This window comes from Brachycentrus maculatus, unplaced genomic scaffold, assembly GCF_059751285.1.
Source record: "Brachycentrus maculatus isolate JH-2025_06_01 unplaced genomic scaffold, ASM5975128v1 h1tg000185l, whole genome shotgun sequence".
Classification (NCBI taxonomy): domain Eukaryota; kingdom Metazoa; phylum Arthropoda; class Insecta; order Trichoptera; family Brachycentridae; genus Brachycentrus; species Brachycentrus maculatus.
The window spans coordinates 1,086,703-1,110,797 of NW_028280936.1; the positions used below are offsets into that span (position 1 = coordinate 1,086,703).

At 32.9% G+C, this 24,095-nt stretch overlaps 3 protein-coding genes across 3 annotated transcripts; 2 read left to right on the forward strand and 1 right to left on the reverse strand.

Moving 5' to 3' along the window:
* Positions 1-449: 449 nt before the first annotated feature.
* Positions 450-5,175, reverse strand: LOC148307922 (protein Mo25-like). Its single transcript, XM_088262621.1, has 6 exons — positions 4,648-5,175; positions 4,448-4,566; positions 4,221-4,363; positions 2,696-2,864; positions 1,197-1,466; positions 450-1,021 (listed from the first exon to the last, which is right to left on the reverse strand). The coding sequence occupies exons 3-6, from the start codon at positions 4,226-4,228 to the stop codon at positions 842-844; spliced, it is 627 nt and encodes a 208-aa protein (XP_088118747.1). The 5' UTR covers positions 4,229-4,363; positions 4,448-4,566; positions 4,648-5,175; the 3' UTR covers positions 450-841.
* A 6,054-nt stretch (positions 5,176-11,229) lies between these two features.
* LOC148307923 (platelet-activating factor acetylhydrolase IB subunit beta homolog) lies at positions 11,230-17,019 on the forward strand. Its single transcript, XM_088262622.1, has 4 exons — positions 11,230-11,458; positions 11,536-11,742; positions 11,861-11,983; positions 15,893-17,019. Exons 1-4 carry the CDS (start codon positions 11,393-11,395, stop codon positions 16,172-16,174), a joined length of 678 nt encoding a protein of 225 aa, XP_088118748.1. The 5' UTR covers positions 11,230-11,392; the 3' UTR covers positions 16,175-17,019.
* A 5,389-nt stretch (positions 17,020-22,408) lies between these two features.
* Positions 22,409-23,522, forward strand: LOC148307924 (deubiquitinase OTUD6B-like). The gene has a single exon (XM_088262597.1). The coding sequence runs from the start codon at positions 22,492-22,494 to the stop codon at positions 23,350-23,352; it is 861 nt and encodes a 286-aa protein (XP_088118723.1). The 5' UTR covers positions 22,409-22,491; the 3' UTR covers positions 23,353-23,522.
* Positions 23,523-24,095: the final 573 nt, after the last annotated feature.

Genomic DNA, 24,095 nt, shown 5'->3' on the forward strand with positions numbered 1-24,095 from the left:
ATAAAAGGATTCTTTTGCATGGCTTGAAGATTTTTCAGCTTCAAAATAATAAGATTTCTTATATGGGTTTTTTTAATAATTGCTGCTGAAATTCTGCAGTATATTTTTAATGTATTTGCCATCTCTGCTTAAGGCTCTAGCCATTGAATATTTAGTATATTCATTAAATTTTTAATGGCGAGTAAAATCTGTACATAATTTTTTTATCACGCTATATTTTCCAATACCAATCCAATATTAATCGGTTTTAGCTGTAAACACATTACTTTCACAAATAAAAGTGTATACCCGATCAAAAGTAAGTGATAATGAATACAGATATTCAAAAGCTAAATTTTTGGCGTCCAGAAAACAGAAAATCAGCTCCATCCTAAATCAAAATTGATTCTATTATGACAATCTCTACCACTCAGCCACAACTGGTTAATGGTAGTAAATATACTAAAAGGTTTCATTTAAAATACCTGTAATTTCACTCCGCCACTAACTGTCCTAATTCACATTGACATCATTCTTAAAATCTCAAATTTTCTCCCGGGAACTTTATTCACTTCTCTTTCAACCAATTTCCAGCAATATAAATGGATATGTTACAAGATACTAATAAATTAGTATTATGAAAATTGTACCGGTTAAACTATTGACTACTTTACATTGCAAGTTACCAAGAATATAAATTACATTCATACAAAAAAAACTGTTTCAATTATTGGTTGAAATAAGAAATATTATATTTCCATTACACAGCTAAAATAATGATATATTCTAATATTCTATCAATTCGAAGGCATTGTAGAGAAGTTTTGGGAGGAAGAGTGGGTTTCATCAAATGCATTAAATGTTAGTGATCTGATGGCTTCAATTCTTTTATCTGTTTAATGAGATAAGCCTTCTCGTCGTTGAATTGTTCATCTTCTGAACGGTCGGTATGGAACTTTGTAAGGAAGTCCACAAGCTTATCTTGGTTCCGTAGTAATATATCCAAAATTGGCTTTGGTTTATTCGGATTTGCAACAAACACCTAAAATAAAGCCACATTATTAATAGTGTGGAACATTAAAACAATACACATACAACGGGGGAAAATTGTTTCAGATTTTAAGGACTCAAATACATTTTTATTCAAAGTCAAATAAAGTTATTATTTTTATATGAATTAAAAAATAGAGGTATAGAGCATATAATGAAAATGTCACCTTAAAGACGTGGAAAGCCTCAAACTGTATATTGCGTGATTTTTCTTTAAGCATGTTCATCATAAGCTTAAGATTGTCAGGATTAGAAATGTATCTCGTCATGACGGAGAAGTTATGCCTATCGAGCAAAAGTTCACCCAAAAGTTTTAGACTTTGTCTTCTCGTAACATAGTTTTCAGAATTTAAAAGTCTTTGATAGTGGCCGAAGACTTTGTCATAATTCGCTTCCAAAAATTCAGAGCATAGCAATTTATGTCTTGTCAGCAGTTCCTGGAAATAAAATTTGATAATTTTTATTTATTATTAGAACAACAATAACTTCAAAAACTTATTATTAACACCTTAATTTTGAGTATTCATTACAAAGCAACTTAATTTTCTTCAAACCCAGGTAACATTTGATGTTATTGTTTTTTTTAAACACCATTTTTGTACTGAAAAAATAAGTTTTTCTTCAAAATAAATATGTGGTTTTGAAAAGAAAAGAGTCATTTGTGTCGGGTTGTGGTTTCTCGGTTCGAATCCACTCTACCACAATTTGATACCTATTTCTAATAATGAGCCGCTTAGGCTCACATATTTTTTCAATACATATTCAAAAAAACAAAAAACATGTATTCTAAAAAAAGTTGGGCATGACCTGACGTCTAGGTCTATGCATTGTCGGAAGCTAACTGACTTTTATTATTTCGAGTATGGCCTTAATCACGGCGGATGCATACATCTGAGATACTAGCCAATGTGTCTGATATAGTATGATTTGGCAGTACCTGGGATTTCAAATTTTATTTCTTAGAAAGGAATACCGAGATTGTAATATATTTTTGTTTAAAACATGACTTTCTACAGGATTATCTTGCAGGAGATTATCAATTATTGCATCGAAAGATTTCATGTTGAATAATAGTAAAAATATTTAACACCTTTTTGATTAGGCTTATCTTGAAGGACACTATCAATTATTGCAATGCGAGATTTTACATTGAATGAGAACACAAAACCACAATAAACAAATCAAAAACATTAACGATTATCTGTAAGCCACATTAATGGAGACCTTCGACAATACAAAATCATTGAAAATATTATTTGCTCAAATGCAAAACCACAAAGTTTTAAATAATTGAATATGAATATAGTTTTTTTTTTAATAATACATTTTAGCTAAAGAAACAAAACTCTTTGTTGATAAATTATTGAGACCTTTTTATTAATTTTTTATTGCAATAAATTATTGGAAATAGCAGTTAGAATAACCCAATACCTGCATTGTTATTTTGACGACGTATCGATTTTTTATAACATTTTTTAAAAATATATATGAAAGTTAAAAAGGTGACTTCTTCCAATAGTATTTTAGGAAAAATATTAAGAAATGGTCCAGCTGTCATATGACATTGATATATCTAGAAAGAGGTACTAAATATGATCTTTAAGAAGCTGAATTGAACATGAAAGTTCCAAGATTTTTGTTTACTGTAATACATCATAAATTCTACCTTAAATGTAGAAAAGGCATCCGAGGCAATATCAAAAGTAGAAACTTCAACATATCTAAAGAAGTTGAAAAAATCTTCAGAATAAAGCATTATTTTTGCCAGAGCTTCATATCTGGCACATTCTCTTAGCATTGTTCCTCCGTTTAAGGCAATTTCTTGATGTTCATATCTGGAAAAATATCAAACATTAGATGTATTATAAAGTCATTCATATGATACATATTTCAATATTGCATTTATATATAAAATGTTGATATCGTTCCATGTCAAAAGTTATTATAATTTATGTACTACAATAGGGATCTAAACACATAATTTAATTTTCACTAACTTATTTGTACGATACCAGATTGTAACTGTGGAATTATTTAGGCAAAACGAGACGCAGGCAGTATTGGACATATTCTCATTTTAAATTAAAAATTTTAAAATCTCACATAAAAAACACTAAAATTAATCCATTTTAATAATGAATACTTTGATATTTGTATATTTATTGGCAAAGAGTAGTCGAGATTATTATCTGGGCAGCTAATCGGCCAACCCACAGAACAAGCTTCCTACTGTGAGTGCCAACCCTCTGTGGAGAGATCGCTAAGTTAACTAGACAAGATAAAATGCCTGACCTCGTTCATAATATAAGAAACTGTAATGTATGGCGGTAATTCTAATATATTTAATTTATTTTTAGCAAACGACAATTTACAAAATAATATTTGAAAATGAAAAATCTCCCCAAACTGCAAGGCTGGCTTGTCAGGTTTTCTATGTACAAAATAAATTCATACATAAAATAACATTCTTTGGAAATAACAAAATAAGCAGTCTTAATAATTTATAAAACATCTTTGTATGATATGATCAATAAAGATCGTTCCTATTCATCAACAATAGCATAATTTTTCATTTAAGCATTTTTAAATGTTGTCCTAAATATAAAGTCATGCAGAAGATTATTTTAAATGTTTGGTATTACACATTATTATGTTAATTAACCATATTTATAATCTAGGGTACAAATAGTTTTTCAATCTACGCTTATGCACAAATCGTTGTTTTTATTATTGTATCCAAGGTTACCAATTTAGACCATTCGATAGATGGTTAAATATTTGCTTTTTAAAAAGTTTAGGCATATGCCATTTTATGCAATTTTAAATTTATTATTAATTTCGTTCTCAAAACATCACCCTCTGTACACCATGCGCTTAAATCTGTATAATTTTTTTTTGTGTTTATAAAAAAAAACAGCATTATGAAGCAGAAATAAGGATAAATTTCATAATTTCAGCACTGTCTCTATGCTTTTATTATTTCAGAAAACTTTTGGCTGTTGGCTTTTGCAAAATTGCTTTGTAATTACCATTTTCTTTTCCTGATAAATGATGAAAAAATACTGTTTTACTTTCAAGCAACACTTTGGATACTTTAAGCGCGTGACATAATAGAGATTTAGTTTTTCATTATGCTAAAAATGATGGTGAAACTCGTGTGGAATAGACACAGTAGACAGAGAGATATTTACCCTGTCATAAGGGTGAACAGAATTTCAGGTTTCGTACAAATGTACTCGACAGTTGGCGATCTGGTACCGATTTGTCGACGGAGAACATTGTTGAACACTTGAGCTACATCTTTCTTCCCTTCGAAGTCAATTCGATTCAAATTCTAAAAAGACAATGTAATATTAATATCAGTATAATAGTGTATATTGGTGGCAGTCGTTGTGTGCGGTGAATATATTGAATTAACCTGAATCAAAAGTAGCAGAAGATTAGTGTTATACAGCTCTTGCGCCAGCTGGGCACAACGATTATGTCAGTTTGTGGTTCTGCATCAGATGTGCCATACAGCATATTCTTTATCAAAACCTGTAAGATATGTAGAGTTATTGTACAAAGCTAAAATAGTGAAAGGAAACATATATTGTGAAATCCGAAATCAGTACTTACAAGATTTTTGCTGGCATCTTCTTGAGCTTTTTCCGCTTTCTTGTCTCCTCTCTCCAAGGCACTGACGGCATCTTTCAGAGATCGAACTAACTCCGAAGGACTTTTTTGAGACTTACCGAAGAGAGGCATAGTCTTATATTATTTCGAAGGCGAAATTTAGAAAAATCAATTTTCTACATATGATTACGTTCAAACTATTTCACTCGTATGACATGAAATATTTACAGTAGAATAAGGTGACGGGCACTAAATGAATCACTTGAAAATGTCCAAGTACTGATAAACGAAAATATGTTCACACAAGAATTGCCAATGACATTTAAACGATTTCAATCCTTTTCGAATGTTAGCGATAATACGAAACTACACACCTTTCAATCGTGAACATTAATACGCAGTAAAGCAAATATTTTAGTTTGCCAACTAAAAGTTTTAATGTTTTAAGTATTATATTAATTATATTTGAAATCGTAACACACAGTAATACCAAAAAACTATCGCCATAACACACTGGGACAAGTTCAAGGTAAAAATCGGAGTTGATATCTATGGAATAAGTCGACAGAGCCAACTGATAAAAATGGCAAGTTTATTAAGTAAGTACTAATTTTCATGTTTGCCGCGCACACATAAGTTTTACGCTGGCGTTTTTATCTTTCGGAATTTCAAATCTAAATTTCATACAGAAAGTACAAACCAAGCACACAGTCTCATTTCCTAGAAGAAAGTGTTTAAAATTGCGATTATCGTATTGGTCCCAGCATTTGGAAGTAAGAAACAAGAAGATAGTAGGAACACGCGAGTTCTACTAACTCGCGTGTTCCTACTATCTTACAAGTACCTACATTTGTATGTATATATATATATATATATATATATATATATATATATATATATATATATATATATATATATATATATATATATATATATATATATATATTTATATAAATATAAATATTTATATATTTAAATATATATATATATATATATATATATATATATATATATATATATATATATATATATATATATATATATATATATATATATATATATATATATATATATATATATATATATATATATATATACATATATATATATATATATATATATATATATATATATATATATATATAATATAAATATATATATATTTAAATATATATATATGTATATATATATATATATATATATATATATATATATATATATATATATATATATATATATATATATATATATACAAATATATATACACATACATACAAATAATAATACATTCCAGTTGCTAGTGTTTTTGCCTAGAATTTTTACTCATGAATTACATGAAATTATGGTAACTTTTAACAAAAAGAGTAAATGCACTCACGAGTAGGCATAGGCTACGAAACTTAAAAAGTTGAAGCCTGAGTAGGGTCATGACAAGCGGTGTCTCATAAGCCATTAACAACACTCTGATTATTCGGGATTGCTATTCGGACATAGAGAAGGGGTTTGATCGATAATTTCGGAGGGAAATCATCCTGACGGCTACGTTCTGGAGAGATAATGGGGGGGGGGAATCGCCATTGATCGTTCTCGCATGGCGGCGAATACGAATTCCGGGAACTCGATTATCCGCGGAAAAGGAAGCCTCGTGTACCGTGTTACCCCGCTATGTACAATATATTAATATCGCGCTTGTTAAAATCTAATCTGAATGAATTTAATCTTTGTTTATTTGAGCCCGGAGGAAGTATGCATCGAATTGAATACAATTACAATCAAGATAAAGGTAAAAGAGGGGGAAGGATAATTAAAACTTGAATGTTTCATGTACCTGGTTTAATCGATTACGTAGACATATTATTAAAATGACTTACCCTAGATTACAACACTTAGAAAATAGCTTATACTAAACGAAAGGTCCTCAACACAGTCCAAAGTTCACTTTTCTAGCTCATGTCTTGTTCACAGATTCACTTAACGAAACACCGTAACGAAGATTGAGATTGTTCCACAGTTATGAGCCATGAACGGCTCCGGGGTTGTGGAATCCCGTTGGGCGTGACGGCCACAGGTTGTAGGCTGGGCGGTCTTCGAGGGGCAGGAATCTGGTGTTCCTGGAGGGGCAGGAATCTAGTGTTCCTGGGTGGACGGCGGACGTCCTAGATGAGCAGTTCCTTCGCTGTTGGAAGGAATCTGGCGTTCCTCGATGTGAAGGATGAGGGATGAGGCATCTTCGCGGCTGGAAGATGGCCTTGTAGTGCTGGCTACATCGTGTCTTGGAGAAATGAACACTTTTCACTTCACACGATTTCTCCTCGCGGCTGAGCACTTAGCTGATGAAGTGCCGGGTTTGGGCTCGGGCCGAGCGCGACGGCGTGCGCGTTCGACCTGCGCGGTCGGGGATTTTTCGTCGACTGGGGTGAGGCGTCTTCAGCTCGCGTGCTACCCCTACTGTTGCTAAAGCAAGAGGGTCGTACTACCCCTCTCGCTTACTCTTTACCCTAGTTAACTTAAGAATAATCTTATCGTAGCTTACTTACTATAATCTTAAACCCATATCTGCTCCCTAGGTGGAGCATATGGTGTCCACAACTACTAGTTAATAGTAACCGAGTTATAGACTTACAAATAATTAAAAGTTAACAAAACTAATTATATCACGACTTATTATTAACTAACTGATTCTTAATTAACTGATTATGATAACTAGATTAACTTATAATTATTACATAAAATAATGAATTAATAGAGACTCCTTTCAGAGTAGTGGTTGACGCGTTTGTCAACCACTCGAAGTTCAGGTTCGATTCCTGACAAGGTTGATTTTAATGTAAAGTTTAATTTTCAATTTTAATTGCTATTTCAAGTTTCCTAAATGGAACTTAGAGCGTGATGTATATATATATATATTTTATTTTTATTTTTTATTATTGTTTATTCATCCATATGTATTGCCAGTACACACGGGAGTGCCTTATGGACGCGTACAAGGAAAGATGGCGGAAGTTAGACAAGGTAGTGTGACGTTCTATCCTCTCTCTGCCTTCCACTCCCGAGAGGCGGCGCGAGGGTAGTTACAAAGGCGGCATAATATTTATGATCGTAGCCTTGGGTCCGTGGGTCAGCCCGTTTTTAACGACCCTAGACGCGGCCGACGAAATGCATTATTCCTAACGGCCGAAAATTCCCTTAATTGCCGGTCTTACCCATCGTAAACATTGATGGTCTGTTGTCATTGTTCCGAAGCAAAATTATTTTACAATTCGAAATAATAAAATATATTTTTCTAAAGAAAGGTTAGGCTTTGAAGAAACCCGCCGTCGTTTTATTATATTTTTTTTTTTGTCTGATAACGAACAAATGATCTATCTGCGCGCCTAGAAGTGAATATTTTAATGGGAAGAAAAACGATTTTTAATGTAATATTTTAAACACCCAAATTATGCAATATATCAATCGCCACCCCTTGGAATGTTTAAAATATACATTAGAGAAAGGAATTGATTAGAGTAGTTAGAGATTAGGTAATGCGATTGTTTAATTATTATTGGAAAAATTTAGATATTTTTAATAGTAATTTTCTTTTTCCTCCTTTTGAAATTTCGAACCAACCTCTTGGCGAATAATTTACCAATCGGCAGGTTCCCTGTTTTAATAACTAAATCCGAGTTAATCTTCTCGATAACAATATGAAAATTCGCATTTGTTTTGTCACTGAGAAAACTAACGATAATTATCAAAAATATAAACATCTTTTCAAGTCGTTGTGATTAGGTACATGAAACAATTCCGTTTAAAATTACCTTCCGTTGATAAAAATAATATGGGATTTTAAGAATCTATAAAATAATTTATTCTTCAAAACGTAATTCATGCAATAATGATTTAAAACTTTAACCTATTTCGATATCTCTTTATCAAAACATTATGTAACCATAATTAAGTTGTATCGTTTTTCAATAATTACGACATAGAATCGCGATTTTACAAATGGAAATTATTCGATCGAGGGGAAAAAAAAATACTAATTCTATCGTTTCTATTTAACTATATTGTGCGATTTTTTTTTTGGAGAATATGAAAGCCGTTGTACTCTCGCTTGAGTAAAACATTACGTAAACATAATTTGCTATCGTCAACTCGTGAAAATTACAATTATAATCGCATATTACAATAAGAATTTAATTACGGGCGCCAGGATATTTTTGAATAAAAATAGCCAAAATTCGGGTGCAAGAGATTATCATTGAATGCGAAAGAAATGTGATGCATAAAATTTGAGAGGATCGGGCATATAATTAAGAAAATAAGATCGTACTTATAATATTAATTTGGCTAGTCGAAGGAGCATTGAGACGAGAAAATTTTTGTATGTTTCAGGGCATGAGTAAGGAAAATCGCACTTGATTTTTCCGATTTTATTGGTTTTGCTAGAGGGCGCAAAACTAATCAAATCGCGCCCCACGTGCGGGCGACAATTAACAACACTCTGATTATTCGGGATTGCTATTCGGACATAGAGAAGGGGTTTGATCGATAATTTCGGAGGGAAATCATCCTGACGGCTACGTTCTGGAGAGATAATGGGGGGGGGGAATCGCCATTGATCGTTCTCGCATGGCGGCGAATACGAATTCCGGGAACTCGATTATCCGCGGAAAAGGAAGCCTCGTGTACCGTGTTACCCCGCTATGTACAATATATTAATATCGCGCTTGTTAAAATCTAATCTGAATGAATTTAATCTTTGTTTATTTGAGCCCGGAGGAAGTATGCATCGAATTGAATACAATTACAATCAAGATAAAGGTAAAAGAGGGGGAAGGATAATTAAAACTTGAATGTTTCATGTACCTGGTTTAATCGATTACGTAGACATATTATTAAAATGACTTACCCTAGATTACAACACTTAGAAAATAGCTTATACTAAACGAAAGGTCCTCAACACAGTCCAAAGTTCACTTTTCTAGCTCATGTCTTGTTCACAGATTCACTTAACGAAACACCGTAACGAAGATTGAGATTGTTCCACAGTTATGAGCCATGAACGGCTCCGGGGTTGTGGAATCCCGTTGGGCGTGACGGCCACAGGTTGTAGGCTGGGCGGTCTTCGAGGGGCAGGAATCTGGTGTTCCTGGAGGGGCAGGAATCTAGTGTTCCTGGGTGGACGGCGGACGTCCTAGATGAGCAGTTCCTTCGCTGTTGGAAGGAATCTGGCGTTCCTCGATGTGAAGGATGAGGGATGAGGCATCTTCGCGGCTGGAAGATGGCCTTGTAGTGCTGGCTACATCGTGTCTTGGAGAAATGAACACTTTTCACTTCACACGATTTCTCCTCGCGGCTGAGCACTTAGCTGATGAAGTGCCGGGTTTGGGCTCGGGCCGAGCGCGACGGCGTGCGCGTTCGACCTGCGCGGTCGGGGATTTTTCGTCGACTGGGGTGAGGCGTCTTCAGCTCGCGTGCTACCCCTACTGTTGCTAAAGCAAGAGGGTCGTACTACCCCTCTCGCTTACTCTTTACCCTAGTTAACTTAAGAATAATCTTATCGTAGCTTACTTACTATAATCTTAAACCCATATCTGCTCCCTAGGTGGAGCATATGGTGTCCACAACTACTAGTTAATAGTAACCGAGTTATAGACTTACAAATAATTAAAAGTTAACAAAACTAATTATATCACGACTTATTATTAACTAACTGATTCTTAATTAACTGATTATGATAACTAGATTAACTTATAATTATTACATAAAATAATGAATTAATAGAGACTCCTTTCAGAGTAGTGGTTGACGCGTTTGTCAACCACTCGAAGTTCAGGTTCGATTCCTGACAAGGTTGATTTTAATGTAAAGTTTAATTTTCAATTTTAATTGCTATTTCAAGTTTCCTAAATGGAACTTAGAGCGTGATGTATATATATATATATTTTATTTTTATTTTTTATTATTGTTTATTCATCCATATGTATTGCCAGTACACACGGGAGTGCCTTATGGACGCGTACAAGGAAAGATGGCGGAAGTTAGACAAGGTAGTGTGACGTTCTATCCTCTCTCTGCCTTCCACTCCCGAGAGGCGGCGCGAGGGTAGTTACAAAGGCGGCATAATATTTATGATCGTAGCCTTGGGTCCGTGGGTCAGCCCGTTTTTAACGACCCTAGACGCGGCCGACGAAATGCATTATTCCTAACGGCCGAAAATTCCCTTAATTGCCGGTCTTACCCATCGTAAACATTGATGGTCTGTTGTCATTGTTCCGAAGCAAAATTATTTTACAATTCGAAATAATAAAATATATTTTTCTAAAGAAAGGTTAGGCTTTGAAGAAACCCGCCGTCGTTTTATTATATTTTTTTTTTGTCTGATAACGAACAAATGATCTATCTGCGCGCCTAGAAGTGAATATTTTAATGGGAAGAAAAACGATTTTTAATGTAATATTTTAAACACCCAAATTATGCAATATATCACCGTAGCTAGATTTCAGGGTCACTTGGACGTTAGGTAATTTAAAAAAAATACTCTTCATGGCAACTTAAATACGATACTCAACAACTGTCAAAACTCGATAAAAAATATTTACTGAATTTCGGTCAATTTCGGCTGTCAATTGACGTTTAGCGCGGATGGTCGTATTTAATGATTTTATTAACAGTTTTAACATTCTATCGGATCATTTATTTTGATTTGCTAGTATTTAAGGTTTTATAATATTATTTTTTAACTTCTTTATCACTTTTGGCAATGAATTCATGTGCAGTGGCAGCCGCTGCAAAGGACAATGATGGGGATGATAGGTGGATCAGTATAGTAAGACCTTTAGTGTACCTAAAATGCTGTATGTAAAGTGTTTTTGGATATCAATGAAATGTATTTAAATTTTCTAGCACAATCGGTTTCTTTCGGATGCCAGAGATAAAGACCCCGAAGTGCTCTTTTTGGGTGATTCGATTCTCCAATTCCTAGAGCATACAGATATTTGGAATCAGTGGTTTGCACCATTACATTCCTTAAATTTCAGCATTCATAGCGATCAAACTCAAAACGTGCTATGGAGAATCGTTAATGGAGAATTGGATAATGTCCATCCAAAGGCAAGTACATTTGAAAACATAAACCTAATAAATAAAAAGCACAACATATTTACTTCCTGCACTTTCATCCGAATAGCAAGATCTTCTCAGTATTTATATTGTTTATCTTGTATTTCAGGTCATTGTATTACACGTCGGCACGAATAATATTGATTTCTCTGCAGTTGAAACTGTTGAAGGAATCATGGAAATAGTGCAAACAATTAGACAAAAACATCCAAACGTGTATATTATTATTCCTGTAAGTATTTTTATTGATTTATAATAACAATCATGTGTTAATATGGAAAATTCTCAAAAAATCACATTTGTCTGATATCTATGGACATAGAAAATAAATTTAAAAAGAGAAATATGTATATTAAATACAGAATATGTCCATGGAAGCCAAGCTAGCGGTTCACAACGGCGTGCTGGTACCGACCTAATGTATGGAAGCGAAATATGGAACTGGCAAAAGAAGGATGAAAGCAGAGTGAACGCTGTTAAAATACGCTCCCTCAGACGAATGTGTGGAAAATCATTGTATGACAGAATTAAAAATGACGATATAAGAAAGGAATGTAAGTCTGAACGAGGAATAATTGAAAAGATTAGCAAGAGTTCTTTGCGGTGGTATGGACATGTGGAGCGAATGGGTAACGAGAGAATGACTAAGAAAATATATGTGCCGAATGTGAGAGGGAAAACAGAACGAGGATGACCAAAAAAGACTTTGCACGATCAGATCAATCAGAACCTAAAATCTGGCGGTGTCAAAAGTCTGCGTAATCGGAGGGCATGTATGACTAGATGTATGGATGTGAAGGAGGCAAGGAGTGTATGTCAGGACAGAAAAGTGTGGCGTTCCATCCTCTCTGCCTACCTGATGGTAGTAGTAGTAGTAGTAGTAAATATTTAAATTTTAAACTATTTTTGTAGGCCCAAATGGCCTGTTATTAAAGTTGTGGTAGAGTGGGCTCCAGTATAGAAATTGATACAGAGTCTGTGACACTTGACTCCGGCACCGCAACCCGACTCCATGGAGACCTCATCCAAATTGACTAACTGGTTGCACCCATCTTTATTTTCAACATCTCATTGTCACTGTTAGAGACTTTGAAAACATTAGTAATAATTTTTGTCTTTGATTGTGAAAAAAATTGCATGATGTATCAAATACTGATAAAAGATTTTTTTAATAAAAACGTTTTTGCACGGATGGGTCTGAATGGATTCCGAGAATTTCTATACTGAACCAGGAAATATGGCGGGTCCTTACGGAGCTCATTGTTACTGTGTGAAAAAAGTAAGTGCAAAGTACTAAAAAGTGCAATTCAACATTAAATACTGAATTACAGCTGTCCCTCATACAGCACAGTTAATTCGTACTGTGCTGTATCGAAACCATATTATATGAGACTTTTTATTATTTATTTCTTCTTCTTTAGCTAGGACTGTGTCCTGTTGTTCTCGGAGGAGGATGACCAGCTATCTTTCCATCATTCAGGTGGTCTTCCTGGGGGTTTGTTAACTCTTATGCAATCGTCTGCTGCTATCCTCACTACTCGATACTAACTTGCTCTTCCCTTATGATCTCTCCAGAAGCGTCTTCTTACTCTTCCCCATTGCACAAGATCTTCGACATCACATATTCTTCTTATTTCAGAGTTTCTTATTCTGTCACAAAGTGTTAGGCCTGCAATGGGTCGTAGAGTCTTCATTTCAGTGGTTCTAAGAAGGCTTTTCGTTCCCGTGGTGTCCGCTCTTAAACAAGAGTATGTCATGATCAGTATTATGCAGGTCTTGTAGATTCTCACCTTACTCTCTTTCAGCGTGTGTTTATTTCTCTATACAGCATCCAGCCACAGCGGTGGCCTTGTTTGCTTGCTCTCTTACTTCATCATAGAGGTTAATGCTGCTGGAAACTTCGACACCCAAATACTTTAATTGCATCACTTGCTCTATGATTTTATTGTTAATTTATTTATTTATTACATTAATTATGTATGTGCATAAATAAATCAGGGTAATATGTACTGTGTTGTATCTAAACCATGTTTTGTGTAACATCGAAACCGTGTGTTGCAAAACATTGAAATAATATAAATCAAGGCAATGTGTTTTGTGCTATATCGAAATCAAGTCTTAAGGTATAAAATTTTATGATAGCTGAATTTTTATTCCAATAAAACATACAAATGCAAATTTAAGATAATTTCCAGTTTTTAATAAAAAATAAAAATATGAAATACAGCATTATGATGAAATACAAAAAAATATAAATACAATTCAATAGCTGGGTTGAAGTGTGCGAGTGGAAAAGTAAAACAAGACTTGTCGAGCAGTGCATACCCTTTATTTAAAAAATATCCATGCTTAGCCGCCACGGTTTTATACCGTTCCGTCAGCCGTCCTAACCGAACCGAACTGATCACATCATACAGTGATAAACATGAATAATTAATTTAACAAATATCCCGGCGCCTGTAGGTGTTGTCTGCATAGCGGAAAAGTCCTTTATTGGGAGACAATCGCCCTACAGACATGCGCTGGGTTCCTAATAATTGTTAAATACAAAATTTAAGTAATGGCGGCTAGACGTCTGCTACAGATCCTATTAGAAGTTTGGCCTCTTAACAAAAGGTCCATGCAAAAAAGAGATTAAACAGATCTGTATCTGTACCAAGTGTTAAAACTTCTTTATAAAACAATACTTTTTATTAATATCTGACCTATTCAAGCGAATTCATTGTAAATAATTCCTCCTGATTGTATAACGGTGATCATTTCCTTCATGTTGCTACAACTCTGGTGCACTTTCTTCGGTCGATGCTCTTCAGGCATCTTTCACTATGAAGATTGAGATTTTATCTTGAGATCATTACCATTAAGCCACGTCTTATCCCCAATAATGACCTTTTTTAATCATTTCCAGATTGTTTCTGATTTTCAGTGTACCGGGTGACTTCCACATGGTTGCTCCTTTGGTTTTTTGTCAACAGCCTTAGATTGAATTGAGATCCATAACATTTGGAACTAATTCTCCAATCTTCGCTTAGAACTCTTGACACAATTTTTTTTAAATTCCTTTGTCTTCTACCTCTCAAACAGTCCAATAAAGGTTTTCATTAATTAAAACTTAAACTCACTCTTTCTTTGGGAGTTTTTACTATTGCAAGTCTACCAGAACAAGAATTGCTTTGATACGATGTATGATCACTTATATAACCTTAACCATTCTTCAATATGTGTAATACTCATGGATTAATTGCTATATTCTTTAGAATAATGTTTTTAGTTTCCGATAACAAATGGCCGAGTATTTGGCAAAATTTCATGCGTACTCTTGTTCCATGCATTAGTCATCATGAAATACATGTTCTCAATACATGTTCTCATGCGTACCGTTGTCTACTAAAGATTCGCAGGACCATGTTACCTGGTAGAGGTACTCGCAAAGGTTCACTACACATTGTGAATTTTTAACTATCGTACCCCTAAGTTTGAGGTTAGAGCATAAGGTTGTATACGTATTTTAATTTCGACATTTTTGTGATTATGGATATTGTTGATTAAATATGGTTTTGTCAGAAAATCATAGATGAAAAATCATATTGCTCAGTTATTATTTTGAATTCACTATGTAATTTTTTGCTGTAAAGTTAAAAACATATAATTCGTAAAAAGCGGTAAATTTTATAAATTGGGCATATTATCATTTTATCACTGAGGTGTAATGTTTTCATTAGTTACATTGAATTAGCTTTTAATTGACATTGATATATTGGGAGAAGTCCTTTTCTTTATATTTAGTATTATTTATCTTACAATAGAGTGGATGATGTAGAATTTCATTTTAAATAGTGTCATCCTATTTTCTATGTTTACTGGTTATAAATATCGTGGCCGAAGCAATCTATAGTGACATTTGAACTAGCTGATAAGATAGGCCATTTGACCCATTGAGATCTTATAAAATGCATAACTGCTAGCAAGATCTCTATAATGTGATTCATGGGCAGAGTTGATTTGAAATGTTTCTGTAGTGTGTTAATCTTATTCTAGTGTGTTAATCTTATTATATCACTCTGAAATACACTTTTGTATTTATTTTTAGTAAAATGTGCTGTTTTGAAAATTTTGTTAATATTTATTGGTTTTTTTTTAGAGTTTGCTTCCTAGAGGACAACATCCAAATAAACTTAGAGATAAAAATAATAAAGTAAATGAACTATTAAAAGAAAAGGTTTCGAGCATGAATAGAGTGGAAGTTGTGTCGATCGACAAAGGATTTGTGCAACCAGATGGTACTATTAGTCACTATGACATGCATGATTATTTACTTCTAACTAACGCCGGATGTCGAAAAGCTTTCGAACCGCTCTATGAAATCCTTACCCAGATTTTATCCGAAGGAGAAGTGGAAAAAGATCTTACACCATCTGAATGAATATTAATTTTTAGATTAGTGAGTAATCTGTTAATTTATTTTAAACTTAAGATATTTAAATTGTGATTCAAAAAAGTTTTGTAAATTTCTATACGACACTCCTACTCGCATCCAAATATACTCTTTGAATAATTCCATTTATTTTTCTAATGAGTTGTGTTTTAAATGACCTGATTAACTTTATATAATATTTGCAATCTCAGTACATTTACATTTTTCTGCGCTTTTAATCGATTCAAAGTGGATCTAACTGTTAAAGTGTGTTTACTTTTTTTCTGTTCTAAGCTTTAAATTAACATACTTTAAAAGTTAATAGCTTTAAGGAATCAAGTCACAGAATTCCTTACACTTTGTTGTTTTCAAACGATGAAAAATTTATTGTTTAGACTTAGATTTAGGTGTCTGCTTTTTGTAAAAGTTATGCATGAATTTTAGAAACTTATTTTGTTCCATTATGTACATATATTTTAGCCATATAGAAACGTGTAGATGATTTATTAATTCTGTTTTAGTAAAAATATGTAGATTTTTTTTTATTCTACGTATGAGGTAAACTGCATATTTTAACTTTTCATTGCTCATGAATTTAAATTATTTAATATTATTGGTGGTACCATTTTTTTATGTTTTAAGTCAGGCATATTTTTTTTTTAGTTTTAACATAATTTTTTTTTTAAGATTGATTTTTACTTCATTTTTACAGTACATTTATATGAAAGGTGTTTGAACATGAATGAATGTTTATTATGTATAACTTAATACTGTTTATTCCAAATTACTTAAAATGATGTGTTCTCAATTTTTGTATAAATTATGATTATATAAATTCCATTCCTAATAAATACTTAAAATAACCTATTATGTATTATATACGGGGACTGCTGGATTACAGGATAAACTTGTTTGCAATAAATTCTAAATATGTTCCTTCTTTGTTGTGCATACTCTATTGCAATAAATATAAATACATTGAATTATCTAGAAAGCAAAGCATATTGGAAATTTCTGAAAATTTTAAGATCTACATTATACAATCTTTATAATCAGCAATTGATTTAGGGACCACTGTCACAATGGTTTATAAAACATTATGATAGTGGATCTATATTTTTTATTAACCTAACATTCTACATTGGAGATTCTTTAAATACTACAGGGTATTAAAAGTATTTTATTACCAAATAATTTATACTACCTCACCAAATAAAATAATTTAATATCCCTTAATATATGCAAATTAAGTGTAATTAATGTTATAAAGTATTTTTATTTTCATTGGCATTTAACATTTCTTACCTTATTTACGGCTGTTTTCTTATCGTTGAGGTAATATTGCAGATTGACCTTCTTACTATAGTAATAATGTTGCGGGTCGTGACATTTTTATTTATCTAGCAACCGGCATTACTAATATTTCAGTGATTGTTAAATATTTTTTCCAAATTAATTAAAGTCCTAATTTCCATTTAAGAAGAATTTCTTCTTTGAGTATTGAAGTAAATAAAAATAAAATATATGCATATTTTGTATATCACATTCCTCTTTACAAAAATTAACACTGTTTAGTTATATTTTGATAATTTAATTAATATGTATGTATAATATTTTTATATTGCTTATTTTGTATGTATTGGTTTTGTAAAATTTGATAAAAGTGACTAAAGTAGTTGCATTGATCAGAACCCTGCTCAAGTTAATGATTGTAGTGTTTCAAATAGTCAACCCCACTCAGGACTTCAGGGTTGGACTGGAAGGCGCCCGGAAGGCCTTATGGAATAAGAAAAAAGATGTAACATAAAAATTCTCAATTTGAAATTTCTTATTAAATATTTAATTTCACACACGCAAGATGGTTTTCAACATAATTCTTTACTTTTATTGCACAATGAATTGTAATTTTTTTTTAAATTTATTCCTCAGTTGCAGAAAAAGATCTAAATAAGCACTACAAACCTAAAGATATTCTGACTTTTTGCATTAACATATTTTTCTTTTTCTTAACTATTGTGCGTAGGACAGCAAAAAAAATACCTTCACCTTAATCCTATTGCTAAAATTTTAGCCGCCTACCTCTGGCCCTACTCCCATCTTCCAAATTTGTCCTCGCAATTGTAAGTTTGTCAACACCTTTGGACAAATAGAAATGTAAGCAAAAATTGGCGGTTGATGTTATTATTCAGAAATATAATATTGATTTTTGCATTTGAATTTCATAGATTATTAGAGTGAAGGATGGGGATGGGAGAATAGATCTAAATTATACAGATCTTCTAAGCAGGAGTTTAGTAACTTATTTACAACACAAACAGCTTCCATTCAAACACTGTTAATCTGATCCCCCTATCTATATCTTTTAGGGTTCAAATAAACGAATCTCTTTTGTTTATCTTGTTCTGTTACTTGAAGATGTACGTACATGCTGCCACGTAATGAGATGGGATTTAAACTAATCTTGTGAATTGTTTAAAATAACCGGGTAGATAATTAACAAAAAAATCATCAGATGAAACCTTGACTTTTGTCTAATTTAATCTGGGGATAATATTTACATATAAAATGATATTTTTAACTGAATGCAATCATTTTAAGGGTATTTATGGTTTATGGGATAATCGATTGTAATCTAGAATAATTTTATGTTGAGTAATGCTGAATAATATGTAACTAGGTTAGTAATTTATCCCACACATCAAATATGTAATGCTTTACACATTCATAAATCCGTATTCACTAATCTTGTCAAAATTTAACCTCGTAACAAAACTCCATATAAAAAAATAGGCGGTACCTCATTCCGTGTATCATACCATCATACAGTTAAATTCTGCTTTCAGGATTCTATTTTACCATATTGGTGTAAAGCGCTGATAATTTACTAATGAATATGATGATTTTAACTGCATGAGAGTGGTATACAGTGGGTGTGAACCGGCCTAACAAGTTTTTTGTTATTGGAAGTTCATATCGCTCACTCCTTTCAAGAACGTCATAAATAAAAAAACTTGATTTTTCAGGAGAACGTTTTTGAAGTTTAAAAATATAATACAATGTAATAAAAATAAATTACTAGCCACTTATTGAACTTTTTGCTGTGCAACAGATCTTTTTAGGTAAAACTTGAAGATTTTTTCTCCATTTGAAAAATATTTAGTACATTTAAAAAAAAAGTTAAACAATACCATTTCTTCAAAATGCAAAAAAAAAACACTTTCTGCCCTGTAGCGGGTAAATATTAAGTTAAAAATATGCCTCTTTTGCTGGGATATAGTACATTTTCTAGCATTCCGAAAACATGCACAACTGAAAATTGACAATTTTTGATTTATGACGTTCTTGAAAGGAGTGAGCGATATGTTACTCCAACTACACATTGTATATATGTTTTTAAAAGACATTTAGTTTTAAGAATACTACAAGTATGCTTAAAATAATTTGGAAGTATGCAACGGCTGTTAGGAATTAAATTAGCATTTGTGATATTTGAATAAACATTATCGTATTGAATAGCATTGCTTTTTCATGTGGTGAATCTCAGAAGACTGTCGATTTGAAATGTGATGTTTGTTTTCAAATTATTGTCAGAAATGCTGGGCAAATACTTTTCGAGTTTTGTAAAATTTGGATGCTGCTTGGATATATGTACATATGTTGTGTGCCTGGTATATCACCAAAGACAAGCAAAGTAAAGCTCAATTTATAATATGTCGTATTTCATTTTTACCCCTTACTACCCTTACAAAAATTAGAGGATATTCATACCTTAGAGGACATTCAGGTACCCTGATCATATATTCACTTTATGATCTAGGTACCTGAGTATCTGTCATCTACCCAATACACCCATACCTCGCTTTACGGCCTAGATACGTTCCACGAAACTTGGCCGTAAAGCGAAAAGCCATATAAAGAATCAATTATTCCAATACAAATTCAATGGGATCGGTTCCAAAATTCTTAAATATGTAAAATGTGTTATCTTTCAAAATACATTTTATCTTTTTATTTCATTTAAATAAAAAATACATTCATAACACCTACAAACATTAGTACATAAAATAATGACAGACTCCAAAAACTGACAATAATCTATAAACAAAAATGAAACAACTTCATGTTACATAAAATATGTGCATGTTTACATACATAATTTTGAGAATTGGTAACCTGCAGATCACTGTTATCATTTTTCGCTGGTAAGGATGAGTCTGGCTTAAAAAAATGTCCGACGTTCTTTGTCTTGCCTTCTTGTCTATTTCGTCCTGTAGTGATTGGCAACGTGTAGATGTACATCGAAAATATTTTTTTTGCCGTTATAGCGAAACATTGTAGGCCGTAAATCGAAAATGTGCGAAGAGGGCCGTTATAGCGAAATGCCGTATAAAGAGCGGCCGTATAGCGAAGTATGGGTGCATACATGATGTTTGTAAAATAACATTTTGAAAAACTTTTTCAGTAAATCTTCTTCTTCTTCTAACCCTTATCAGCACCCTATAGTGCATAGGGTACTGCATCATATTGTCGCAGTGTTATCTTGATCGTTACTTACATGAAGGCAAGGTGATCACTCCTGCGCTTCGGAGACCAGTCCGGGGTAATATTAAATAAATATAAGAGTGAAATCACTAATATTTATTTTTACCCCCCCTGGGAATCGAACCCGGGACCTCCAGCACGGTAGCTAAACACGCTAACCATTACACCACTGAGGTTTTAGTAAAAATCAACAATCTTCTATATAATATTATTTCATACTATCGGCCATGGAAGAGGGCTACCAGGTGGACGCCATATATACTGATTTTGCCAAGGCCTTCGACAAAATAAATCACAATGTCTTGATTCGTAAGATTTGCGAAATGGGTATTCATGGTGATCTTCTTAGATGGCTCATTTCTTATGTTGAAAATAGAAGCCAAGCGGTAGCGGTTCTAGGATTTACTTCTAATTACATTATGATTCCTTCAGGGGTTCCCCAAGGATCCCACCTGGGGCCATTATTATTTTTAATAAATATAAACAACATTAACAAATATATCAATCAAAATTTTCTCATGTTTGCTGACGATACCAAGTTATTTATACGAGTCAAGTCTATAGACGATTGTTCCATGTTGCAAAACGATCTCGATAATCTAGTGTCTTATTGTAATCTTAATCAGTTTTTTTTAAATGTCAATAAATGTTTTAGCATTACGTTCGCAGAAAAAAAAAAAAAGTTTGATTATGAAATTAACAATAGTCGGCTGACCAGGAAAACTGAATTAAGAGACCTTGGTGTCATAATGGACGAGAAACTTTTGTTTTCTTCACATATTGAAGCCTGCGTTAATAAGGCCTACAGAAACTTAGGTTTTATTTTTCGAACCACTAAACCATTTAAAAATACATCCTCTCTTGTAACTTTATATAACGCTTATGTTCGTGGTCACCTCGCGTGGTCAATTCGCCTCAGTCGTTTGGAACCCTCAGTACGCTATATATATAGCTCAACTTGATGGTATTCAAAATAAATTTCTAAAAATGTTGAATGGTAAGCTTCATTTAAACTCTTACGAAGAATCTTAGCCTTCCATACATTATCTTCACTTAGTAAACATAGGAATATATCAGATTTATGTTTTTTGTATAAAGTTATAAATAGTATGACTGAGAGCCCCTATCTTCTTGAGCAGATACCTTTTCACTGTCCAATTAGAATCAATAGACATAGTCATACCTTTTATAATCCAGCACCAACAAAGAATTATTTAAAAAATTCCTTTATTTATCGAAGTTGTGGAAAATTTAATAAATGTTGTACCCACCATGATATGTTCTACTCCAATCTTTCAAAATTTAAAGCTAAATTGTTCGAAATCTTATAAACCTAAAAAAGTAATTCTATTCCCTGTCCTTTCCTTTTCTTCTTTTCCTATCACTGCCATCTCCTTTTCTCTTTATCCCATCCTTGTCTCATGTCTCTTCCTTTATATAGACCTATATACAACATTTTGAGTGTGTCCAAATACTTGTTCACAAAATCTGGATTATCCCTAATTACAGGAGTAATAATAGACCTATATATATTGTAACTGTTGTTCTTCCTTCCAATAAAATAAAATATAAAATTACGTTACATTTGAAAATACGGTAGTACTTACCTGACGTTTCATAAATTGGAAGCCTTTGTCTATGGCGTTAAAATGTAGATTTACGTTAATTTGGTTGTCTTTGTCCTTTTATATAAATTAGTTAGTCTGTGGTCCTTTGTTGTTGACGTTTCCGAGGTTTGTGTTCCGTTTTTCTTCATTTCTTTTAAGTTACCATATACAATTACGATGTCAGATGATGAAGCTAAATTAACAATTGATCAAAAACATAGAAAAGAAAAAAAAGAACTTCAAGCAAAAATACAAGCCCTTAAAAAAGTAGCATCTAAAAGTGATAAAAAGAAAAAGAAAGACATCCAAGAAGAAATTTTGAGGTTAGAAACCGAACTGGAGTGTAGACATTTAGAAGAGTTAAATGTTTCGAAACAAGAGTCTCTTCCAAAATCTGAAAATAATATTTTACTTGAAGATGTTGCACCGAGGATATCCAAAGCACAAAAACGCAGAGATAAGAAGGCGGCTGAAGATAAAGTTAGGGAGAAGATGATTTTAGAACAAGAGGTCGAAAACATTAATGGACCTCGCAATATTGAAATTCAAACAATAAAGAAAATTCTCACAGAGAGGGGATTGACTCTTCATATTATTCCTTCCAATGGTGACTGTTTGTATGGTGCAATAGCTCACCAATTATTAATCACTAATAGGCAACCATCCTCCGTAGTAAGTTTAAGAAAACTAACCGCAGATTACATAAGGAATCACAAAGATAATTTCATGCCTTTTTTATCCGATTTAGAAACTGGAGATATGTTAACCGATGAACAATTTGAAGAATATTGCGATAATGTTGCCAATACTACAACGTGGGGAGGACAGGTAGAACTACAAGCATTGTCGGAGATCCTCAAATGCAGCATTCAAGTTTTACAATCAACGATACCTTCAGTTATTACACAAGGAGAAAAATTTGAAGGTGCTCCTTTAGTAATTACTTATCATCGACACATGTTTGGACTGGGTGAACATTATAATTCTACTAAAGCTATAGAAACAGAAAATAAAACAAGTGATGAATTTAATAACTGACTATAGTAGACTCCCGCTAATCCGAACATCCGGTTAATCCGTACATAGTAATGAAATAATTTGTTTTTTAATGTGACAAAAATATGCATCTTAAGGAATTCATGCTGAAAAGAATTAAAATAAGTGCATGTTGTCAAATCAATTCATGGCTCTACTCTCACACATAAAAACACAAACACCGAACAGAAAATCTGACGCTTACACTAAACAATAGGTTAACCTATGCACTGGCGACTGATGGATGACAGAAGTGGTGTTGGCGTGCAGCGCAAAGAGGGAGAGGGAAAGTAGTGTAGTTCGAAACTGAGCATCTATTCACAATACGCTCACATTTAATTACAGTAGATACTCAACGCTAAAAGCAATGAGCTGCATATGTACCGTATTGAAACAACTGTTAGCCGTGAACTGTATTAATGTATTATTACATAGATACAGAAGAGTAGTCTGTTCCGAAAACGTATATCTACATACTATCCGCCACCATTATAACACAAGAGACTGGTTCTTTCACTTCCAACCACGTTATCAGTTATTTTGGCTAATCCGAACAAGGTCCGGTCTCAATTAGTTCGGATTATCGGGACTGCTGCATATCACAACTTTTCTATTTTAAGACTGCTGTAATTATTATACAAATATTTTTTTATTGTATTTCTGCTGGCGTTTGACTTTTATCCCTCTCTAGGAGATTGTTTATTCTTGTATCCATAAAACATTTTTCGGGGTTTTAAAAAAAGAAC